General features: G+C 42.4%; 1 protein-coding gene across 4 annotated transcripts in view; it reads left to right on the top strand.

Annotated features, from left to right (window-relative positions):
• NINL (ninein like) overlaps nt 1-22,474 on the top strand; it is a 267,972-nt gene that overhangs the window by 116,452 nt on the left and 129,046 nt on the right. For all 4 annotated transcript variants that reach the window (XM_073627983.1, XM_073627982.1, XM_073627985.1 and 1 more), the window contains exon 5: nt 20,569-20,635. In XM_073627983.1, the coding sequence (XP_073484084.1) occupies nt 20,569-20,635 (67 nt within the window). The remainder of the gene's footprint in view (nt 1-20,568; nt 20,636-22,474) is intronic.

The following is a 22,474-nucleotide window of genomic DNA, read 5'->3' as shown; positions in this document are numbered from 1 at the left end:
CCGCCAGTCATATAATGCCAGTGCTCGGCTGGCTGACCTTCAAAGGGATTGCAACCTGCCCAAGAACCGCCTCATTTGTGACATGCCAACCTGGTGGAACTCAACATTGGCAATGCTGCAGCGGCTGCACATGCAGCAGAGGGCCATCAATGAGTACCTGTGTGAGTATGGCACTAGGACAGGGTCAGGGGAGCTTGGCTTTTTTTCACCACGCCAGTGGCTACTGATCAAGGATGCATGCACTGTCCTGTCACCATTTGAGGAGGCCACGAGGATGGTGAGCAGTGACAGCGCATGCATTAGTGATACTGTCCCTCTTGTCTTCCTGTTGGAGAGCATGCTTCCTGGAATAATGGACAGGGAACTTGAGGCAGAACAGCGGGAGGAAGAGGAGGACTTCCTTACCTCTCAAGGCCCCCTTTATCCAGATAGTATTCATGCGGGCCCATCAATCAAACAGGAAGAAGAGGAGGAGGATTGTAGCAGCATGGAGGTGGAAGATAACACTCAGCATCAGCAGCAGTCTTCAAGGGATCATTTTCAGTCCCCAGAAATCCATGGAGTTGTACGTTGCTGGGAGGAGGTGGTTGAGGATCATGTGATCCTTAGTGACCCAGAGGACTCAGGATCGAATGCCTCTGCAAACTTACGCTGCATGGCCTCCCTGATCCTACGAAAGGACCCTAGGATTCATAGTATCAAGGAGAGGGATCATTACTGGCTGGCAACCCTTCTTGATCCACATTACAAGGGTAAGGTTGCAGAACTTATCCAGCCTTTGCAGAGGGAGCAGAGGATGAAACCTCTTCGGGAGGCCTTGCAGAAAGGTTTGTGCAATGCGTTTCCAGAGCCTGGGAAGTTACAACTTCCTGGTGCTGGACAATGTGTTGCTGGGGCTTCGTTCAGTCACAGAAAGAGCGGTGGAGAAGGTGGCCGGCTGACCGATGACTTCAGACAATTTTTCAGTCCTCAGCGCTAAGGTCTGATTGGTTCCAGCAACCATCGCCAGCGTCTGAATTACATGGTGCAGGCATATCTAGTGGCAAGATAAGACTTGGAGACCTTTCCAACAGAACATCCACTGGGTTACTGGGTCTTGAGGATGGACCACTGGCCAGAGCTTGCTCAATATGCAATTGAGCTACTGGCCTGTCCTGAATCCAGCATTCTTTCTGAACGCACATTCAGTGCTGCTGGAGGCCTTGTAACCGATCACAGAGTGTACCTGTCCACAAACTCTGTTGATCGGCTCACATTCAAAAATGAATCAGTCTTGGATCACCAGCTACCAAGCACCTGATGCTGATGTAACCGATTTGATTTTTCTATGGATGTGGGATCCCTTGAAGACTGCATATGCTGAGTGACTATCCTATTCCTCCTCAATCTTCATGATGATAACTTTTAAGAATATTTTTGGTTCAGGGCACCATCGCCTAAGGCCCAATTTTTCTGCCCGTGTTTAACAGGGGCGCGTAATTACAATTTTTTATCTAATATTTCACAGCAGGGCCCATTCCTGCGCTCAACAAGAGAATCTGTGAGGGGTTACAGTGTTGTCCCACCACCAACGCCTAAGGCCCAATTTTTCTGCCCCTGTTTAACAGGGGCATGTAATTACAATTCTTGATATAATATTTCACAGCAGGGCCCGTTCCAGCGCCCAAGAGTAACTGTGAGGGCTTACAGTGTTCTGGTACCACCAACACCTAAGGCCCAATTTTCCGCAGAGTGTATAGGGCAGGCCGTATAGTATATACAGGCGGTCCCCTATTTTCAAACATCCGACTTACAAATGACTCCTACTTACAAACGGAAGGAGACAACAGGAAGTGAGAGGAAATCTACCCTTAGGAAGGGAAATTCTCTCCTGTAAGAGTTAATATTGGAAAAAGAAGTCTCCACTGATGCTTTATCACCAATCCTTGTTTCTCTAATAACCCAAAATTTTCAAAATCCAACTGTCATTGGGACAGAAAGTAAGGTGAAATCTTCTGAACAGGGGCACAGACAGCAAAACAAATGTTACAGGGGTGATAACCCTTCCCTATGTTATCCAGAAAGCTTAAAAATGGATTTTTTGGCTGGAGCTACACATAAAAAAATGTACCTGTTCCAAATTACAAACAGATTGAACTTAAGAACAAACCTACGGTCCCTATCTTGTTTGTAACCCGGGGACCGCCTGTATACTGCTGTTCAAAGTATATAGTATATAGGGCCTGGGGGCCCCACGCCTTTTTTTTTAATTTGGGTGCGGGGTTCCCCTTAATATCCATACCAGACCCAAAGGGCCTGGTAATGGGCTGGGGGGGACCCATGCCGTTTTTCTCAATGATTTTCATCTATATTGCCAGCACCCGACATTACATTACAGCCGCAAGCAGTTTAAATGACTTTTTTTCCCGAAGAAATGCCATTTTGTGCAGGGACTGTTCTAAACACAGGAAAAATGTGCCACTTTACAGGCATACTGTAGACACCCCCCAGGCACGATATTTAAAGGAATATTTCACTTTTAATGTTTCACTTTAAGCATTATTAAAATCACTGCTCCCAAAAAACGGCCCTTTTTAAAACTTTTTTTTGCATTGATACATGTCCCCTGGGGCAGGACCTGGGTCCCCAAACACTTTTTATGACAATAACTTATTAGCCTTTAAAATTAGAACTTTTGATTTTTCACATTCGTGTCCCATAGACTTTAACGGTGTTCGCACAAATTTTTTGCCTGTTTGCATGTTCTGCCGTGAACCGAACCGGGGGGTGTTCGGCTCATCCCTATTCTACATCTGCATAGGGGGTTAATAAATGGAAAACAGTTATAAGCTTATAATCTCGATGGTTCAGAACATCGACACAACTCCACAAATTTTCCCCCACATGCTGGTGCTGTGGAAATTACTTGGGCACCTTCTTGCATACAGTATCTGGTGGTCTTGTCCGATTCTACAACCTTACTGGAAGGACATTCATGATGTCATCACTCAAATTACCACATATACTCTAGATTTTACCCCAGCTCTCTTCCTCCTCCATCACACATCTCTTTCTAAGAAGGCATATCACAAATCTCTTTCTATGCACCTTGTTAATGCTGCCAGGATGTGCATACAGGTAAGATGGGGCTCCACAGACCCTCTGAAACTTACTGACTGGTTCAAACGCACTCAGAATGTTGCAGAAATGGAAGAGCTCATATGTATAGCTCATGATACCCCTTCCAGGTTCACCCACATCTGGGCCTGCTGGCTGCATTACCAAGAATTACACTAGACACATGGTGAACTCTTAAAGCATACCCTAAGCCAATCTACTTCCCAAACATATTTAGTGTATCCATGAGGGGCGGAGGATGCTCAGCTCAACCTATCCCCATCTAATTCATCTCTCCCTCCCCCTTTTATCCTATGCCCCACCCCTTTTTTTCCCTTTTTTTCCTTCTCTATCCTATCAATCATTTTCATGGGCTTTTGTCCCTGATAACAATAGATATTAGATTATATCCTTATGCCGCGTACAGACGAGCGGACTTTTCGACCGGACTGGTCCGACGGACCGAGTCCGGCGGAAAATTCGACCGTGTGTGGGCTTCATCAGACCTGCAGCAGACTTTTTCGGTCGAAAATCTGATGGACTTTAGATTTGAAATGTGTTTCAAATCTTTACGTCGGAACTCCACCGGACCCAGTTCCTATCGAAAAGTCCGCTTGTCTGTATGCTAGTCCGACGGACAAAAACCGACGCTAGGGCAGCTATTGGCTACTGGCTATCAACTTCCTTATTTTAGTCCGGTCGTACATCATCGCGTACGAATCCGTCGGACTTTGGTTTGATTGTGTGTAGGCAAGTCCGTTCGTTTGGAAAGTCGGTTGGAAGTCCGCCGAAAGTCCGTCGGACCAGTCGGGTCTACAAGTCCACTCGTGTGTACACGGTATTACCCACCAACTCCTTTGAAGAACTTTGAAAGTCGAACATGGTTATTAAGTACTCTGTTCAGCTTGGACTTGCTAACCCAATATACCCACTGTAAGGGTGGCTCAGATCATTCCGATCTTACTCATTACCTCGGCTGTTCAGTCGTACCCCCTTTTACTTACTATATGCATCAATGGGTTGGCTACCCCATTTTATTTGTAATACTCCTGATTTACCCTAGTTTCCTCTCATGATTTGTTAAACCCTAATAAACTTTGTGAAACCAAATCTGCCGTAAAGGCCCTTGTTCAGACTTTTCCTGTTGTGCAGTGACAGCTGTCTCTCATGTATTCCTGTTATTTCACCCTGTCATGTGAGCCCCCTGGTGGAGACAATTGGCCATACTGACACACATTTAGCAGGCATAGTCCACTATTGTCATTATCAAGAAGCCACTCCAGAACAATGCTATGCAGCTGATGTTGGAGTGACTTCATGTAGACAGAAATGGACTGAAAAATGTTGTGGAGATCCACAGCACTGACATGCAAAGAAAGATAAAAAGGGTATAAGCAGTTTTTTGGGATAAAAAAAAAAAAAAAAGCAATTGTTCATGATACACAGTGCTTTAGCAAATTAAATGCCAACCAGTTAGGATTCAGATCATCTTCAATGCTTACCTTGTTGTCATCCTACTGACAGAGTTCTAAATGATGCATGGCCTATACTTAGGGACATATTTATAAAGAAAGGAATGTGACTTTCACCATACATTCACTGGGGTGACTCAACTGCTGCATTTAAAACGTGCACCAGGAAGATTTACCTGCAGTGAATGTTTGGTGAAGATCAGTTTTTCTGTCTTATAATTACAACCCTAGGTATATAGGTTCTGTGGAGATGAAGAGAGGGAAAGGTATTGTCAAAAAAACTGGGCAGGGCTGAATTTTATACTAGTGTTCCTACTACTTTGACCCTGAAGTCAGTTTTATTATCTTTTGGCATTTCATAACTCAAAGTCCTTTAAAGAGAGCGTGTCACGTAAACAATACACTGCCAGTGGAATTTAGTCAAGCAGTACCAATACATTTCTGGCAGTACTTTCCTTTTAGAGCTACTTGCACCTAATTCTGGTCAGGTTTTATGCCAGTTTCTGTAAAAATACCAAGAAGGACAACAAATTCAAGTAATTCTAACTATCGCCACTTTAAGAACCTGTCACAACAGATTCTTAAAGAATTACTGCCAGTTCCCAGATTAAGAAATCTTATTCTAAACAGTGTGTGTCACCAGGTAGGCATAGCCTAAGGCAAGGTTCACAATTGGGTGGGTGGTTGCGGGTGCGGTACAGCATGTAAATTGCACCCGTAGCCACACTGCACTGCTGCTTGGCAGACACGTGGGGCTGCCATTCATTCCTAATGGCACCCCATGCACCTTAAACCGCAGCCTGTTTTCAGTTGCACGAAATAGCATGGTGCAAAAGCACCTTTTAAAAGAAAGGTGCAGGAACCTTTTTCCGGCATGAAACGCAGGCACTGCAGTCCATTTAAAGGAATGGGCTGCTGTGCCCGCACAAACGTGGCTCAGAGAAGCGCATTGATGTGAACCTAGCCTAAGGGGGAAATGAGAGACTAGGTCGCCCCACAAGGTCCACTTTACGTTTTATTGTCCGTAGTGGGCAGATTCAAAAGCTGCTATTGGACTGAATGATTTTAATGGATTCGCCCACTGTTGCGCACTGTCAATCAACAGGAAGGCTGATGTGTTGGGAAACCAGGCTCTTCGTTCCCCATCAGGCTCCGCACACATCTTCTACAAAACTTATTCCATGCATCTGTCAGTGTGATGGGCGTAGCGGCCGATGAGGAAAGGAGGCAGTGCACTGATAACAAGTTTGGTGTGGCCCCAGTCATAGGGGCACAAAAAAGCATCACCTTGCACTAAAACTACCCGTTCTAAAAGTATATGTGTATAATCATATATTTCTTTTGTCTCTGAATAAATAAGTTTGGTCAATACTTCTGATAGAGTATGGAATCATCAGAAGCTAAACCAGTATCAAACCCAAAATGTAATATATTGCAGATTACCAGTCATTAGATGTGGTGCCTGCATCCGTTTTTCTTTTCTTAGTTTTTTCCCCTCTGTTTTCACCTGGTAATCTGGCCAGTTACACACCTCCCGTATTACAATGCCCCCGCTCTGGAGGAAGGAGCACAGGGGGCACCATTGGACAGCAGCATTGTCAGTGTGGGGGGAGGAAAGTGTCAGATGTACTAACAAATTGAAGCCAAACTCCAGCTCACATAGCACACTTTTTTTTTGTTGCTTTTGGATTAAAGGTCTTACATAAATAAAAGCCGATCATTGTAAGCACCCCTTCGTGTTAAATGGTTTGTCCCATCTCTGTGTAGCACCACCCCCCATGGAGCCGTTTGGTGAATTTGGATTCTCTTATCTCCGCCTCAACTCCAAGAATGACCTCAGCCTCTCTGACACATCTGGTTAAATAAAAAAACCTGCAAAACACATTTAAGGACACGTGATAAATACCGTTATCCTGGCTGTGGATTATCACCAAAAATAGACAGACACCTGGTAGTGATAAACAAGTTGAATATATTAGCATGGTTTAAAGTATATGGAAAAACTTACAACACTGTTAAACCTTGCTACAAATAGCTAATACATTAGAAAAGACAGCCTTCAATATTTAGCAATTGCAGGTATAGAAAGGGCAGTAATCTACATGCCCTTAACCCAGGCGCTGAGAGGGAGGAGAGAAGATTTGTCCACGTCTCAACTCCTCCTGGGCCGCAAACACCTTTGAAAGACAAACACACAACAAAAAGAAAAGGGTTACACAAGTACAGTAAAGCACAGTTCTGTAATGTTGCAGGTCCTGAGGTGAAGAATACTGATGTCTTCTGCTAGCAAACGGTGGGGCCCTTGTTTTAAAAGAGTAGGTTTAAACAAGCTTGCATGGAGCAGTAAGCCTTTAGAATGTTCCGGTAGAGATTTAAAAGGGCAAACTACAAGAGATGGCAGCTCCAAACAAGCATCCTTTGACACTAAAAATAGAAATTGGTGTCTGCATGCAGTGTCAGTATGGTGTCAAAAAGGATGTTGTATTTGCACCCTCTCACCAATCCTCTGTGCGATAACACAAGGACAATCCCAGGTACTGGTTCAGGCTCCTGATGCGCCTAGAGATGTTGTAAGGCACTGGATCTCCTTTTGAGGGCTGATTGAGATGACTGGTAGCAAAACTCGCAAGATGAAGAGGTAGCGGCTGACCCGATACCTGGATCGATATCACGATCCCTGAAATGGCGTGGGTCGTCTCCGCTGAGCTTGGCAATGCTTTGGGCACTGATCAGGGTTCCTGAGCTTAACGGTGGTGGAACATGTGGGTGACACTGATCCTGGTTGTCTCAGGAAAAACGTCTCTCTCTCTGGTGGAGTTCCACCACACAGTCTGGTCAACCTCACCACACTCTCTCTCGGCAGTCTCTGGAAAGGCTTGGCTTTCTCTCTCTATAATAGGTCACACACACTCTGTTGTCAGTGTGTGTCTATCTCATTCCTTTAACCAGATGCTGGTACCTCAGCCCGCCCTCCTCAGACAGCTCTCCCTCCTTAATAATAGGTCACACACTCTCTGGTGTCAGTGTGTGTCTCTCTCTCCCCTCAGCTCCAAAAATCCCTCTCACAGCGTTTTTCACTCACTCTCCTCACATCTCTCCTTTTTCCCGGGCTTCAGGATATCCCTCCTCCTCTGTTGTGGCACACAGTCCCTGGTGTCAGCGTGTGCCTCTCTCCTCACTCTGGCACCTCAGTTCCTTCCCCTCACACACTCCTCCTCTACTCACTGTTAAGTGTCACTGTGTCCCAGCAAAGGACTTTTTGAGACTTGGTATCTCCCTCTCTTTTAAGCAATCTCCTCTCCTCTGTCTCCTGTCAGCACTCTCTTTCTTTTACCTCAGTACTCCCCTCTCTTCCATCCCCTCAGCACTTCCTGAAACTCCCCTTTTTCCCAGTATGCTCTGTGTCCCTAAGTTTTTCTGGAAGGATCAGTCGGCATCTCTCTGTCTCCATCTTGTGGCAAAAAGGAGAAATTGCACTACAACGTGCTTGCTACATCTGTAACTGGTATATTAGAAAGCTTGTTCATTTGATAAACAACAGACTTATCGACTAGTACACCAGATGTAAATAGACAAAAGACTAAAAAAGAAAATGAATGCAACCATCACATCTAAGAAATAGTAAGCTGCGCCATATTAACCACTTGCTGACCGCCGTCAAGCGGCGGCAGTTTGGCTCCCCTGCGCGAATCACCATAGCTGTAAAGCGCCCCCTTTAAGGGGTATAGGGGGCACGCACCGCATCACTGATGAACCGATGTGCATGCCCGGCGGCCGCGATGACCGCCGGGCACCCGCGATGGCTCCTGACAGAGCCAGAACGGGTATCGCAGATCGCCGCCATTACCAGTAATAAAAAAAAAAAAAAATGCCATAAATCTATCCCATATTTTGTAGACTGTATAACTTTTGCGCAAACCAATTTATATATGCTTATTGTGGGTTTTTTTTTTGGTTTTTTTAACCAAAAATATGTAGAAGAATATATATATATCAGCCTAAACTGATATTTTTTTTTCAAATGTGGGATATTTATCATAGCAAAAAGTAAAAAAATATTGTTTTTTTTTAAATTTTGCTCTTTTTGTTTATAGCGCAAAAAATAAAACCCGCAGAGGTGATCAAATACAACCAAAAGAAAGCTCTATTTATGGGGGAAAAAAAGACAAAAATTTTGTTTGGATACAATGTCGCATGACTGCACAATTGTCAGTTAAATTGACACAGTGCCGTATCGAAAAAATGGCCTGGTCAGAAAGGGGGCAAATTCTTCCGAAGGCTGAAGTGGTTAAAATGTTTGCTTTTGGGTTTATTACCACTTTAAAAAAACTGTCACGTGTTGTCTGTGTCCCCATATAGGATATTTTTCTCCTGTTTTCTCTGACACTGGTCACCTTTACAGGAAGTAATGGAAAATTTCCTTCACCGGGACACAGACAGCAGTAAAATACTGACAGATGATCTTCCATTCCTTTCCTACATAACTAGAAACTGTATTCCTGTTGGAGTGAATTCCCCATCACTTCCTGTTCTGTCTTAGTCTGTAAAATAGATAGGAAGTGGGTACATTTTATTTCACGTTTCTCCCTTGTACTATAAAATAGACAGTTGTCTAGGAGAAAAAATCTCCCAAATGAGGACAAAGAGGACTTAAGCCTCGTACACACGATCGGACTTTATACAAACTTTTCCGTGGATTTGTGTACAAAGGGCGTTGGCCGTTAACTTGTTAAGCATACACACGGCAGGACTTTTTAGGCAACAAACACGAATGTAGTGACATTTCAAGGAACTGACAACTCTTCAAAAGAGGACGTTCAAGTCTCCGGGGCCACCCTTTGGTCAACTTCTTTATTGTTGTCTGATCTTTTGCATTGGTTCTGAGCATGCGTGTTGGTACTTTGTCTTAAAGTCCAATGGTTTTGTGTACACACGATCAGACTTGCCGACGTCAGACTTTTGTTGCCGCCAAGTTTGTCTGTTCGCACAGCCAACATTTGTCCGATGAAGACCGAAAAAGTTTGTCCGATGGAGTGTACACACGCTCGGATGTTGCCTTAAAACAGCTAATTTGCATGTTTGTTGCCAAAAAGTCGGATCGTGTGTATAGACAAATGTTTTGGCTAGACCTAGTCTTACATTTGACCTCAAGGACTCTGTCACCATAGCAATTTGTATATCTGCATGGCCTAGAGTCAGGTAAGGCATTGGGGTCATACATGTGACTCCATGTGTACTATCCTAACCCCCCACACACACACTGCACATGTCAGAACAAGTTTTTTTTTTTTTTTTTAAAGATAACTGAGTTGTCCATAGCAACCAGTCATAGAGTTACTAGTTTTGCCCTATAAACTTGCCTACTTTGCAGTCTGATTATATGATTTGTTTGAATCTTCTTTACTATCAACTATGTAGTGTGAATGCTTACCTAAACAATATATTCAGTTTTTTCCAATAAAGCAGGATATAAACACTAAGTCCAGGTTCACATTGATGCGGGAAATGTGGCGATTCCTGTGCATTTCCTGCACCGCACTGTGTTCTTGCAATCTGCTGCAGGTGTCAATTTAAAATCAACTCACAAAATGCAGTGCGTTTGCCTGATTTGTACTGCATCTGGTTCCAGTGCAAATGCCAAACAAAAAAAAAAAAGGTGCCAGCTTTTTCATGTGGATGCAGTGCAATTTGAGCCATTAAAAATGAATAGGCTCAAATCGCACCACATGGAATCGCATGCTTTGTACAGGAATGTGTTGCAAATCACATGCGGTCTAACAGTGGGAAGCAGTGCTAAAGGAGATTGCAGTCTTGTGTGACCAGCTTTCTGATCCCGTTTTAAATTTTTCTGTGTGGTACATGCAGATAAATGCATGTTCACTGCATGTGCGGATGTTTGAAAGGAGCCCTTTTTAGTGAAACCCTGCAAAGACTTAAGTGTAACGACTTTTCCAACCAATCACAATTCATCTTGTAAAGGTTTGGCTTTAGTAAAGCACATTATTATTGGTTAATTCACACTTGAGGATCTGCTCCATATATGTTCTCACTAAATAAGGCCAAAAGGTATGTGTCTTTTTTATTTGAACAGATCAGGCTGCTGTAGGTGCAGATGTAAAAGGAAGATGAAGTGGGTGGTACACCCAATAAGAAGATCGGAAGAAAAATTTTATGTGACGAACGATCAGCCGATTATCTAATCGTTAGTATAGTGCTTTCTACAGCCAATTCCAACTTTTCAGAGGACAAACAGAAGCTGCTGGCTAGAAAATGTTTATCCTACATGAACACAAGGTCCTATTTTTGTTTAGTTAGTACAGTTTTCAGAAGAGCAAGACTACGCATGCTCAGAAACGAAAGAATACATTACAATGCAACACATTACATCACTTCTGAAGTTGTATTCTGTCATATGAATTTTCAATATGAGATTAGCATGCAACAAAAAATGGACGATCATTTGTCCAATATTTTCATTGTGTGTACGAGGCTTTAGTCTAGGGCAGCCATTCTCAATCAGGGTTCCTTGAGCTGTGGCTAACTGACCTATCTGATGGTGCTTGAATAGTTCCATGTCCAGCACCACTTGATGGAGCTTGTAGCTTTTGTATCTGTAAAAAAAAAAAAAAATAAAAAAAATAAAATGTGTAAATGCCAGGGCTTGGATTCCCTGGATACAGACCTGGGACTGAGCTAAGCTTCTAGAGCCAGAAAAATGCTGCAAGAAATTATCTGGAGTGGCAGGCACCGCAATAACAAACCAGAGGGAGTTGTTTTAGGTCTATCTGCACCAGACTGAGTGAAATGGAATAAAACAGATCCCCACCAACTTGGACCTGACAGTTCATGAAACAAATCCTGCACAGCCCTCCTTCCTCCTGCACTCAGCTGAGCAAGGAAAGGCAGATTAATCTGGAGCATGCATCTCCAGCTGCACTGTTCTGTGTGGTGTCTGTCAGGACAGACTGCAAATCAGTACTAATTAACAAAGGGGCTGCACCACAATGCAGCAAAAACCCAACCTGAAGTAAACAGTTACCTCATCTCCATTAGCATCTTCTGTACTTGTGCATTGGGTTGCCATTCACAGTAATGGGTGTTGGAACAATGCATAGGTAGGAAGCTGATCTCGGAATTTGCCATTTGAAGGTTAGCTTATTCTTGTCAGTAAATCTTTCCTTTGAGATAATCATATGATAATACTTTATACATATGTGGCTCCCTGTACTTCCAAACATTATATATATACTGTACATCGGTGATAATGAGATTATCAGATAAAACAGTTAGGCCTAATATACACTTGTGAATAGGGCCATTAGTGATTAGATGTGGGAGACCCAGCGGGGGTTCCTGGCGATTATCTGCAGGTAGAAGCCCCACTGAAAGCAATAGGAGGCTGACAGTTCCCACAGCTCATGGAGCAATTAACTGTGAATGATCTACCCTGGATGCAGAGGCCTGAAAACACGTTCATTGACTGTGCTCCTTGAGTGACATCTGCACCAGCTGGAGGCGGATGTTCTCTGTCATCGTGTCCGCTTCCCATTGGGCAGATGAATACCGGCTTCTATACAGCTACACCCGGCTCTTCATTGTCACCTAATGGTTCCCCCACAATTGGACACTGAGCCCCGGTGCTGCAAATCTTGTCACTCTCGCCTGTTTCCTACTTACTCTTGTGAGTGCAACTTACAATTTTTTAATAAAGTGTTTGTTTTTAATACTACACTATGTTAGCCCATTTCGCCTGTTTGCTATTTCCCCTTGTATGCATCCTAGTAGGAGTATCCCCTCCTGATTTGCAGGCTGCAGCAGTGCAGCACCCACCTGTCAGCGTAGAATTTGTTTGTATAGTGTTGACTACCTACTCACCAGATTCCATTTGTGTATTAACTACATATATTATGGTATTATGTTTCCTTTTTCAGATTATTAGGTATATTGCTACTTTGACATCACACATTAACCATTTGGTTTTACCATTTTGCTTTCGCCTAACTGTTCAGGTGCCGCATTGTGGAGCGCTATCGTCCCAGTGGATTTCTACTGGGCCATTTTTTGTGTCATATACCTTTCTGGTTCTTAGGATTGCACAGCAGCCTTACAACCCCTGTATGGTGTTTATAGCAAGCCTGTTTGGCATTATATCATCGGATTGATTTGTATCTCACACATATAGGTCAGTGTTCACTGGAGTACTTGCTGGTTTAGCTTTACACAATGTTTCAGCTTTATATTTTGGGCTGGGATCCTAATTGCATGGTTGATGCAGGTATATTGCTACTTTGACATCATACATTTGGTTTTACCAGTTTGTTTTCCTATTCAGGGACTATGTGGAGTGCTGTGGTCCCAGTGGATTTCCACTGGGTAATTTCTTTGTGCTTCCGGTCAAATTTTGATCCATGCATTGGCAGGCTTCTGTACAACCAGCCTGTTGTGTTTTTTTTTTTTTTTCAGATTGGTTTTCTGATAAGTGTATTCTGATGGTGGGGAAGTCTTCCCACTGTCAGAATCCAATAATTCAGTGAGAAGGATTCCCACATCCACGTCAAATGTGTGGATGGGGGAAATTGGGTCATTCTTTTTCGTACAACCCAATGGTTCGGCCAAAAAAAAAAAGAATAATGTGTGGCCAGCCTAAAGATGGATACACACTATACAACTTTTTTGTTGCTAGATTTCCTTTTAGATTTACCTTCAACTGTGTAGTGCAAGGGATTTCCTGTTTGCATACAAATTTTAAAGTGTTTAGGTTAGACCTCATATTATATGGTTTTGGTAAATCTGAAGGAAAAATCTAAAGAAAATTGTATAGTGTGTATCCAGTTTTATGGTTAAATAGTGGATTCACACAGTTGTATTTAGTTCATATAAGATGCATTGGCTTCAGGTGAATGGTATGTCTGTCTCCTCATTACAGGTGTTTCATCATTACTCCCCTCTTCAACATGTCCACATTATGTCCACAGAGCTAATGCATATTAAATGACTTTGTGTGGACAATGAAAGAACAGTCAAGCACCTCAAGGTCAATAATAGAATCCAAGCTATATATATATATATATATACATATACATTTATGAAACCTGCAAATGACAGTTAACCACCAGTTCTCATAAAATAAGAAATAATTTACTGTTAGGTTACTGGTTATAAAATAAATTTCATTGGTAAATTGCAGAGATGCTTGGTTGTGTTATTCAACTACCTAATCAATGTACAACTCTGGATAATCTGATAGTGCAGGTAATGAGCAAATGCGTGTTTTTGAAGTTGCAGGAATCCTACAGCATGCTGAAAATTTTCTAAAAATGAGGTTGTGGTTCAGGCATTGATCAAGTGATATGCTGTTTGCATGTTTTTATCACATTTATTTTTTGTTTCATTTATAATTGATTTAATGTAAATCTGTATGCTTTTGAATATTTAAAAAATTGTGTGTATGTGAAAAATTGCCAGTGTTCCCTTTTTTCTTTCATCTTGCTTCTTCTTCCTTCCTTCCATATTTTTTTTTTTTTTTTTTTTAAACCTAAATAGAGGTCCTGTTTTTCCTCTTTGCATAATCTTTAATTTATTACATGGGCTACCATATTTACATGCTGCATGATCTTTGATTGATGATCCCAGTCTATGGGGGAAGTCAGATGCCTTCCAGCTTTTGTGATAGAATGGGGGGTGAGCATAATGTCAGTCAGACGTTTGGATCTGTATTTTTCCCTGAGAGTAGTACTGACACCCTCTACCTGTAATTTTAGTTTGTATCAGATCATGACTTTCTGTGTCTGTCTGTAGCTGTTCAGTAATGCTGCACTGTTTGCTCACATCAGTAGTATTAGAAAGCAGTTGCTAGTGTGCACTGTCAGGAGCAGTTGCCCATGCACTGAAAACAGTGCATCTCTCTGTAATTTTTTATTTTTATTATTATTTTTAGAACTTTTTGAAAATTCACTTTGTTGCAACTTGCTACAGTGAAAAAAGTGTGTTGGGGTTGTGCAAGGAAAGGCTGCCCAGTGCATCCAGTATGAACAGGTCCTAAGGCTAGGTTCACACCTAAGCGGTTTGCAGAAACGCACTACAGTACATGATTTCCTATGGGTTCCATTCACATTTGTGCATATTGAGTTTCTGTGTTTTTTGAAGAGTCAAGGACCTTTTTATCTGCAGCAGTTTGCATCTTTTCTTCCATAGATTTCAATGAAAACAAATCAAAAATGCAAGTGATGCGTTTCCGCTGCAGTTTGCATTTTTCACCTGCATGACAACAAACATCTCTTAACAACAAACGTCCCACAAAAAAAAAGCACATCAAAAACACGTGTTCAAAAATGCAAAATGCACTGAGAAACGCATCAATCATAACACGCATAGGTGTGAACCTACAGAGAAACTTGCTTTGGGTCGAGTGTATGCATACATTTATGGAAAATAGACGATAAAAATTTTTATCAAATGTTCGAATTTTACTTGTGCAGTTTTTGCCATCTTAAAGGTAGGTGAAACAATCTGAAGAAACGGGCAGGTTTATTGATCATCTTATGCTAGCCATGCATGAAACAAAACAAATATTATATAAAACAATAATTTAGATGAAAGTATTGTATTGATTACAAATAGTTGACTTTCTTAGAAATTCTAGTTGAATGCTTGTTTACATGTATGGCTAGCACTAGATCGTAAGAGCCTAGATTTTTCAAATTTCAGATTTTTTTTGTTGTGTCTTTTGGGTAGATTTTCTATTGCTTCCTGTCCCACTGATTCATCAGGAAGTGAGAAAATCTTTGTAAATTATGAGAAATACATACTTAGACAACAGAAGAACAAGTGTGTCTATTAAAAGATTTCTCCTCCATTCCTGTTCCAGCGAAAACTAAAAAAAATGGTTTCGCCCACATGACAATGTTTACCAGGACTTTTGATTTGCAAACATTATTATGGGCTTTTCCAGTTACGTGGGACGGGTTAGACTACAATTATTATTATTATTATTATACAGTATTTATATAGCGCCAACAGTTTACATAGCGCTTTACAACTTGAGGGTAGACAGTACAAGTACAATACAATTTGATACAGTAGGAATCAGAGGGCCCTGCTCCTTAGAGCTTACAATTACTTAACTTTAGGTGCCAAATCCTAACCCAATTAAGTCAATTAGAGATTAGGGATGGGTATGAATGACACGGTCTCGCTACACTACAGTGAAACTATCTGAGCTGTCCCTACTCCAGCTGTACACTATGCAAAGCTGAATGATGGTCCTCCTCACTACACTCACACTATCCCTAGACTGACACTAAACTAATATTCTACACTGACAATTGAAGCAAAATAGCACAGTATAGCACAGTAACTAACTAATATCACTGAACAGAGCCCTGTTCTATATCTCTCCATACCAAAATCACACTGAAAATTGGCTGCTATTGAAAGAATACTTTTATACTGTGGGGCAGGAATGAGCCATGATTGGATAAAGTCATGATGACAGTGTCCAACCATGACTCTGACAGTGCTCTGTGCCCTGATTGGCTGAAGCAGTAAAAGCTTCAGCCAATCAGGGCTTGCAATGCACTGTTCAACGCCGCAATGCATTGTGGTCGGTTTGGGGGGCCGAACAAACGGTGGAACGACCCGTTTATTCGTCTGTTTGCCGAACGACTGAACAACGAAAGTTCGGCCCGAATTTATGCTCGGTCCAAACTGTTCACCCATCCCTATTAGATATGCATGTTAAGAAAACAGTAATGGCCATTTTCTAGGCTAATAGGCAAGTGATTGTCAAACAAATGGCATGGGGAGCGGGGGGGTCTCGGGCACTGCATGCAGCAAAGCAGATACATTTTTTTTTTTTTTATTTTAAACATCCCATTTGGCGGGGACCAGTAATTTGAATAATGATTAAAGGACAACATTAAAAATGCACAATTCCTTTTAAATAACATAGCTGGCGGCATAGGCGTGCGCACAGGGTGAGCCTGGGCGTGCCCTTATCACCCAGTGTGGCGCAGATTTCCCCTGTTTAGACCCCTGACATTTTGCCAAAGCCCCCTAACCGGGCACCTTAAATCGAATTGTAAAAAACATAAAATAAAAATCTACACCATCCACTGCTCTGCTGACACCGTCCATATATACTGTATACACGTGCACACCTATACCTGGCGGATGCCCTTAACCTGCCTGTAAAGTGGCACATCTGTGCAATGTGTACAACCTACTACAGCAAAACTGATATTCGGAAAGAATAAAAAATAATGTTTAACTACTTGTTTACCAGTGCAATTTTTTTAACTGTATTGTACACATGGTACAATATATATTTTCTGAAATCGGAGGACCTGGAGAATAAAATAATAGTTGCAATTTTTTTTATGTAGCGCAGTGTTTGCACAGCTGTTGGTAAAATAATAAAGATGGGGTTGCGTCGAGTAAGTAGATATCAAACATGTCAAGACACACCCATAAATTCGCAAAAAAGCATGGCACTTGAAATTCTCTATAGGCAACACTTTTTAAAGATTTTTACAGGTTATCAGTTTAGAGTTATCCATGAGTTACGGCCTTAGAATTATTGCTCTCACTCCATTTGGGAAGATACCTCACATGTGTGGTGCAATTGATGTTGCATACCTTGCCCTATGATGCACTTTTTTATGGAATTTATAAGGAGGTAATGGAGGGTGCTTTTTTGATTAATTTTTTTTTTTTGTCCAAGATTGATACAGCACTGATTTCCCAAATTAATTATCCGTGAATGTATTAATGTACACTGTCCCTTTTAAGTTAAAGTTCTAGGACCCCATACACACTATTAGATTTTCTGCAGATTTTTGTCTTCAGATTTATTCAAACTATATAATATGAGGTCAAACCTTAAGAGCCGGTTCGCACTGAAGCAGCATGACTTGCAGCGCGACTGCCTCAGGCGACCTGCACACGACAGCAGCGGCGACTTGCAAAACGACTTCTATATAGAAGTCAATGCAAGTCGCCTCAAGTCGCCCCCAAAGTAGTACAAGAACCTTTTTTAAGTCGAACGACTTGAGTCGCTCCTATTATAACGGTTCTATTGTACAGAACGGAACCCGACTTGTCAGGCAGCTAAGTCACCTGACAAGTCATCCCAGTGTGAACTGGCTCTCAGAGTTTCAATTTGTAGGCAATCAGGCAGGCCCTTGCACTACACGGTTTTGGTAAATCTGAAGACAAAAATCTTCAGAAAATCTAATAGTGTGTATGTTTTTATAAACTTAAAATCCTAACATCATATGGGTATATATACACACATAATAGTGTGCAAAAAAACAAAGAAGTACTGTCCAGGGGCCCCAGCTGCATGGGGGGCCCCTGCATTTTCCCCAAAGCAGCTGATCCCCCATTATGGCACTGAGAGTGATGGATACACAGGGGAGGCAGGCTGGCAGCGGTGCGCCGTGCTGTGCAGAACAATACCTATTATTTCACAACCAGCAGGGAGAGGCAGGGCTGAAGCGTCAGTGATGCTCTGACCCCGCCCCATGCAGCTTGAATGCTCAGGACTCGAAGGCTGCGGGGTAGGAACTGGAGTGGGAGCTGCTGAGTCGGCAGCACTGAGAGCCCACCTGTGGAAGTAGCATTGTGGATGGTGTCATGGTGGGCCCAGCTGTCCAGCACTGTTTGCACCGAAGGGCTTGGAATGCCCGGAGGGATGCTCCCTCCTCCGCCTCACCTTCTGCTTGCTTGATTGGTATAGGTGAGTTCAGTTCTGGAGGTGGGCAAAGTTTACATGCACTGTATCTCCACTGGAAAAGGGGGTACTACATGGATGGAATAATGGTGCTGGGGGAAAACAATGCTGAGGGGGGATCTGGGGTGTATAGGGGGTAGCAATGATTGGGTTAGCTTGGGTGGCTATAGTGCTATCAGGGATGTAGAGAGGCCACAGAGTAGGGGGTATCAGGGATGTAGTGGGGTCACAATGCAAGGGGTATCTTATGGTATATGGTAACCATGCTGGGGGAAATATCTAGGGTGTAGAGGGTTCAGAGTGCTTTCTGGGGTGTAGAGGGGTCAGAGTGCTGGGGGGATATCTGGGGTGTAGAGGGGTCAGAGTGCTGGGGGGGATATCTAGGGTGTAAAGGACACAGGACAGCTTTAATACTTTATGTAAGTAGTATTTCCCACTGTTTCTTTGCTGTACAGAATGATTGTTCATGTAGTTAATGCGGAGCTCCACCCAAAAGGGGAAGCTTTGCTTGTCTGCCTCCTACCTACTTGATGTCTATTTAACTGCGCTGTCTCCATTGTAGGGGCCCCAGAGCCCTGGTTTTTTATGCGTTTTGCATTTTTGAGAGGTATCTGTTGTCATGCAGGAGAAACCACCAAAATCTCATGAACTGCATTTTTGATGCGTTTCTGCTGCATTTCCATTGAAGTCTATGAAACCAAAAACGCAACCTGCTGCGGGGAAAAAGTCTCTGACCCTTTCCAAAAAACCTACTGGTTGAAAACACAAATATGAACGTGACCCATAGGAAACCATGTTCAATGCAAAACTGAAAACGCATAGGTGAGAACCAGACCTAAGAGTCCATTATGGATCATAAAATTAAGAGAGGATAAGAGGAAGACATTGCATAATTTCCTTTGATTTGGTTGAAGTGTGGTGTAGTGACTTTGCTATAGAAACTGGTGCTAGATGAAGGTCTGATATAGATGTTTAATGGGGATAACCCACATTAAAAAGATGTGGGCTTCCCCCTAAAAACAACTTACCAGACCCTTATCCTTGATATCCTCTGCTATGCCTGTCAGGCAGTAGGTAATAAATAGCTGCCTGAGCAGAGAACAGCAAATGGCTGCGGCCGTCGGCAACCTGTCATTATAGTGAAAAGGGGCTGGCTGCTACACCTAGCTGCTCAGAGCCGCAGCAAAAATCTTTGATTCCTGCCGCTGCAATTCGCACCGGCCTAAATCGCTGGTGTGAATGTAGCCTTAGCCTTGGTTCACATTGATGCTACTTTGAAATTGCGCTACTTCACTTGAAGTAGCGTGATTTCAAAGTAGCAAGGTCAGCGAGATTTCAGGTGCTACTTGATAGACACCTGTGTGGCTTCATGTACAAGTGTCTATTGAGGTCGCACCTGAAATCGGCAAAAGTAGTGCAGGAACTACTTTTGCAAATCGGTGTGATGCCGCAAGATTGGCGTCGCACCGATTGGAACAGTGCCATTGCTTCCAATAGGCGGCGACTTGTCATACGATTTGATCTTCAAATCGCATGACAAATTGCTTCAATGTGAACCTAGGCTGAGTCCGGATAAGCAGGAGAAAACTAATGAAGTTACCACATTTAATTACTGGGAAGCTGCAATATATTACATTTTTGTTCTAGGGTTTAGATACATATTCGAGGCATTCATTTACTTAATGAAGACATATGTATTCATGCTTGTTTCCTCTTGAAAGTGTTTGAAAGTGTGTTTTGTGAGGAAGGTTTTTTTTTTCCAGCAGCAAAAGATTGTTACTGTTTGCAGAGCGATAAACAACCCAATATTAATTTGTTGAGTTGTTTTTTAGGCCTCTTTGATAACGGGGATCAACAGATGCACAACAACGAGGCAGCCAACAGTGGCCTGATCCGTCTTCTCTTTTTTTTTTTTTTTTTTTATACAGTCTGTATTTCACTGAATGTGTTAAAGCGGCTGTGCGTGCTCAATCCTTTGTTTAATATTTCACTGTAGAGGATGCCTGTGACTTTATTAATCAGTTGAATTTTAAGAAACTAGTTGAAATGATCCAGCGCATTGTAAGTGAGCTATGAGATTTTCTGTGTTTGACTTGGCCTCAGGTTTGTCTGCGAGGTTAACACACATTCTTAAGCTCGACAAAGAATTATTTTTTCTCCCTCAGCCTTCCTGCCTTCTATATTTCTTTTTTTTTTTTTCTTTCCCTTGCCTTTTCCATCTTGGATCATTTATACACAAATCTGTCTTGCATGTGTTTTGTGTTGCAGAGTCTCAAGTCGGATGAAGAAGCCGAAATAGTGAAGGAGCCTGAGATTGAGAACTTCGAAGCAGAAGGTAAGACTGTGAAATCAAACCTATTTTAGAAAGCGTCCCATGGCTTTGGATGTACCGTAATAAAAAAATCCTTTCATGTTAATGTTTTAGTGTAGGCCTCTTCAGTAATGTGCTATACATTTTGCACAACCCATACAATATATGCTTATTGCGATATTTTTGGTTGAAAAAAAAAGAAAAAAAAATGTATCGGCCTAAACTGAGGAAGAAATTTTGTTTATTTATTTATAAAAACCGCAGGGGTGATCAAATGCCACCAAAAGAAAGCTCTATTTGTGGGGAAAAAAGGAAGTCAAATTTTTTTGGGGCTTCTGGGGCTAAAGTGGTTAAAAGATAAAAAGTGCATTTTTTTTTATTTTATATATATATATATATATTATAATCTATAACTATAAGACCAAAATGAGGATGACAGAGGGACTTTGTTCCAAATCAGGGTCAGTCCCTCAAAATCGGGGACAGTTGGGAGCTAGGGAGGTGCCTCTGCTGCAGGTTACAAGTAGGTTCCCAGCAGATGCTTACAGTCAGAGATTTTCTCCAGATTTCATTCGGTGCAATGGTTGGACTGTATCAGAAAATCCCTGCTATAGAAACATTGTGTTGCAGGCAAACTGCATTTTCTGCGAACTTTTATAAATTGTGTCTCATAAAGTAACTTTAATTATAAATAAATTCTCCCTTTGTTTATATCTAATGAACTAAATAGATACACTATATTACCAAAAATATTGTGATGCTTGCCTTTACACACACATGAACTTTAATGGCATCCCAGTCTTAGTCCATAGGGTTCAATATTGAGTTGGCTCACCCTTCCCAGCTATAATAACTTTAACTCTTCGGGAAACGCTGTCCACAAGGTTTAGGAGTGTGTCTATGGGAATGTTTGACCATTCTTCCAGAAGTCCATTTGTGAGGTCAGGCACTGATGTGGATGAGAAGGCCTGGCTCGCAGTCTCTGCTCTAATTCATCCCAAAGGTGTTCTATCAGGTTGAGGATTATGGTGTGGGGTTGTTTTTCAGGTGTTTGGCTTGGCCCCTTACTTGCAGTGAAGAGAACACTTATGTTGTCAACCTGATAGAACATCTTTGGGATGAATTAGAGCGGAGACTGTGAGCCAGGCCTTCTCATCCACATCAGTGCCTGACCTCACAAATGCGCTTCTGGAAGAATAGTCAAACATTCCCCTAGACCAGGGATATGCAATTAGCGGACCTCCAGCTGTTGCAAAACTACAAGTCCCATCATGCCTCTGCCTCTTGGTTTCATGCTTGTGGCTGTCAGTCTTGCTATGCCTCATGGGAGTTGTAGTTCTGCAACAGCTGGAGGTCTGCTAATTGCATATCCCTGCCATAGACCCACTCCTAAACCTAGTGGACAGCCTTCCCAGAAGACTTAAAGCTGTTATAGCTGCAAAGGATGGGCCAACTCAATATTGAACTCTACAGACTAAGACCGGGATGCCAATAAAGTTCATACTTTTGATACTATAGTATGGCTGCCAATTGAATGTTGGATTGAGCTAGTCACATGTGGCATTACTGTCGTGTTTCTACTAACCTACCTCTGGTGTGTATGTGTGTGTATAAATTGTAAGATGCAACTCCATATCACGGTGTACATTGGCTGGTTACGCCTGATTTTGGTAGGCTTGCTAATAGCACACCTGTGGGATGGCTTCATAAGCCTCCCAGGAAGAGAGCTCAGGGCTCAGACTTGGAGACAGCTCCATCCGGCAGACAGGAAGTCCGGCCTAGGAAGTCGGGAGGGTCCCAGTAGGAGACGGCTCCAGGAGAAAGAGACAGGAGGTCTCGGAGTCTAAAGCTGCAGGTGGCAGC

This window comes from Aquarana catesbeiana, linkage group LG04 (genome assembly GCF_042186555.1).
Source record: "Aquarana catesbeiana isolate 2022-GZ linkage group LG04, ASM4218655v1, whole genome shotgun sequence".
NCBI lineage: Eukaryota > Metazoa > Chordata > Amphibia > Anura > Ranidae > Aquarana > Aquarana catesbeiana.
The sequence above is the reverse complement of the archived record's forward strand: the minus strand, read 5'-3'. Positions and strand labels throughout refer to the sequence as shown.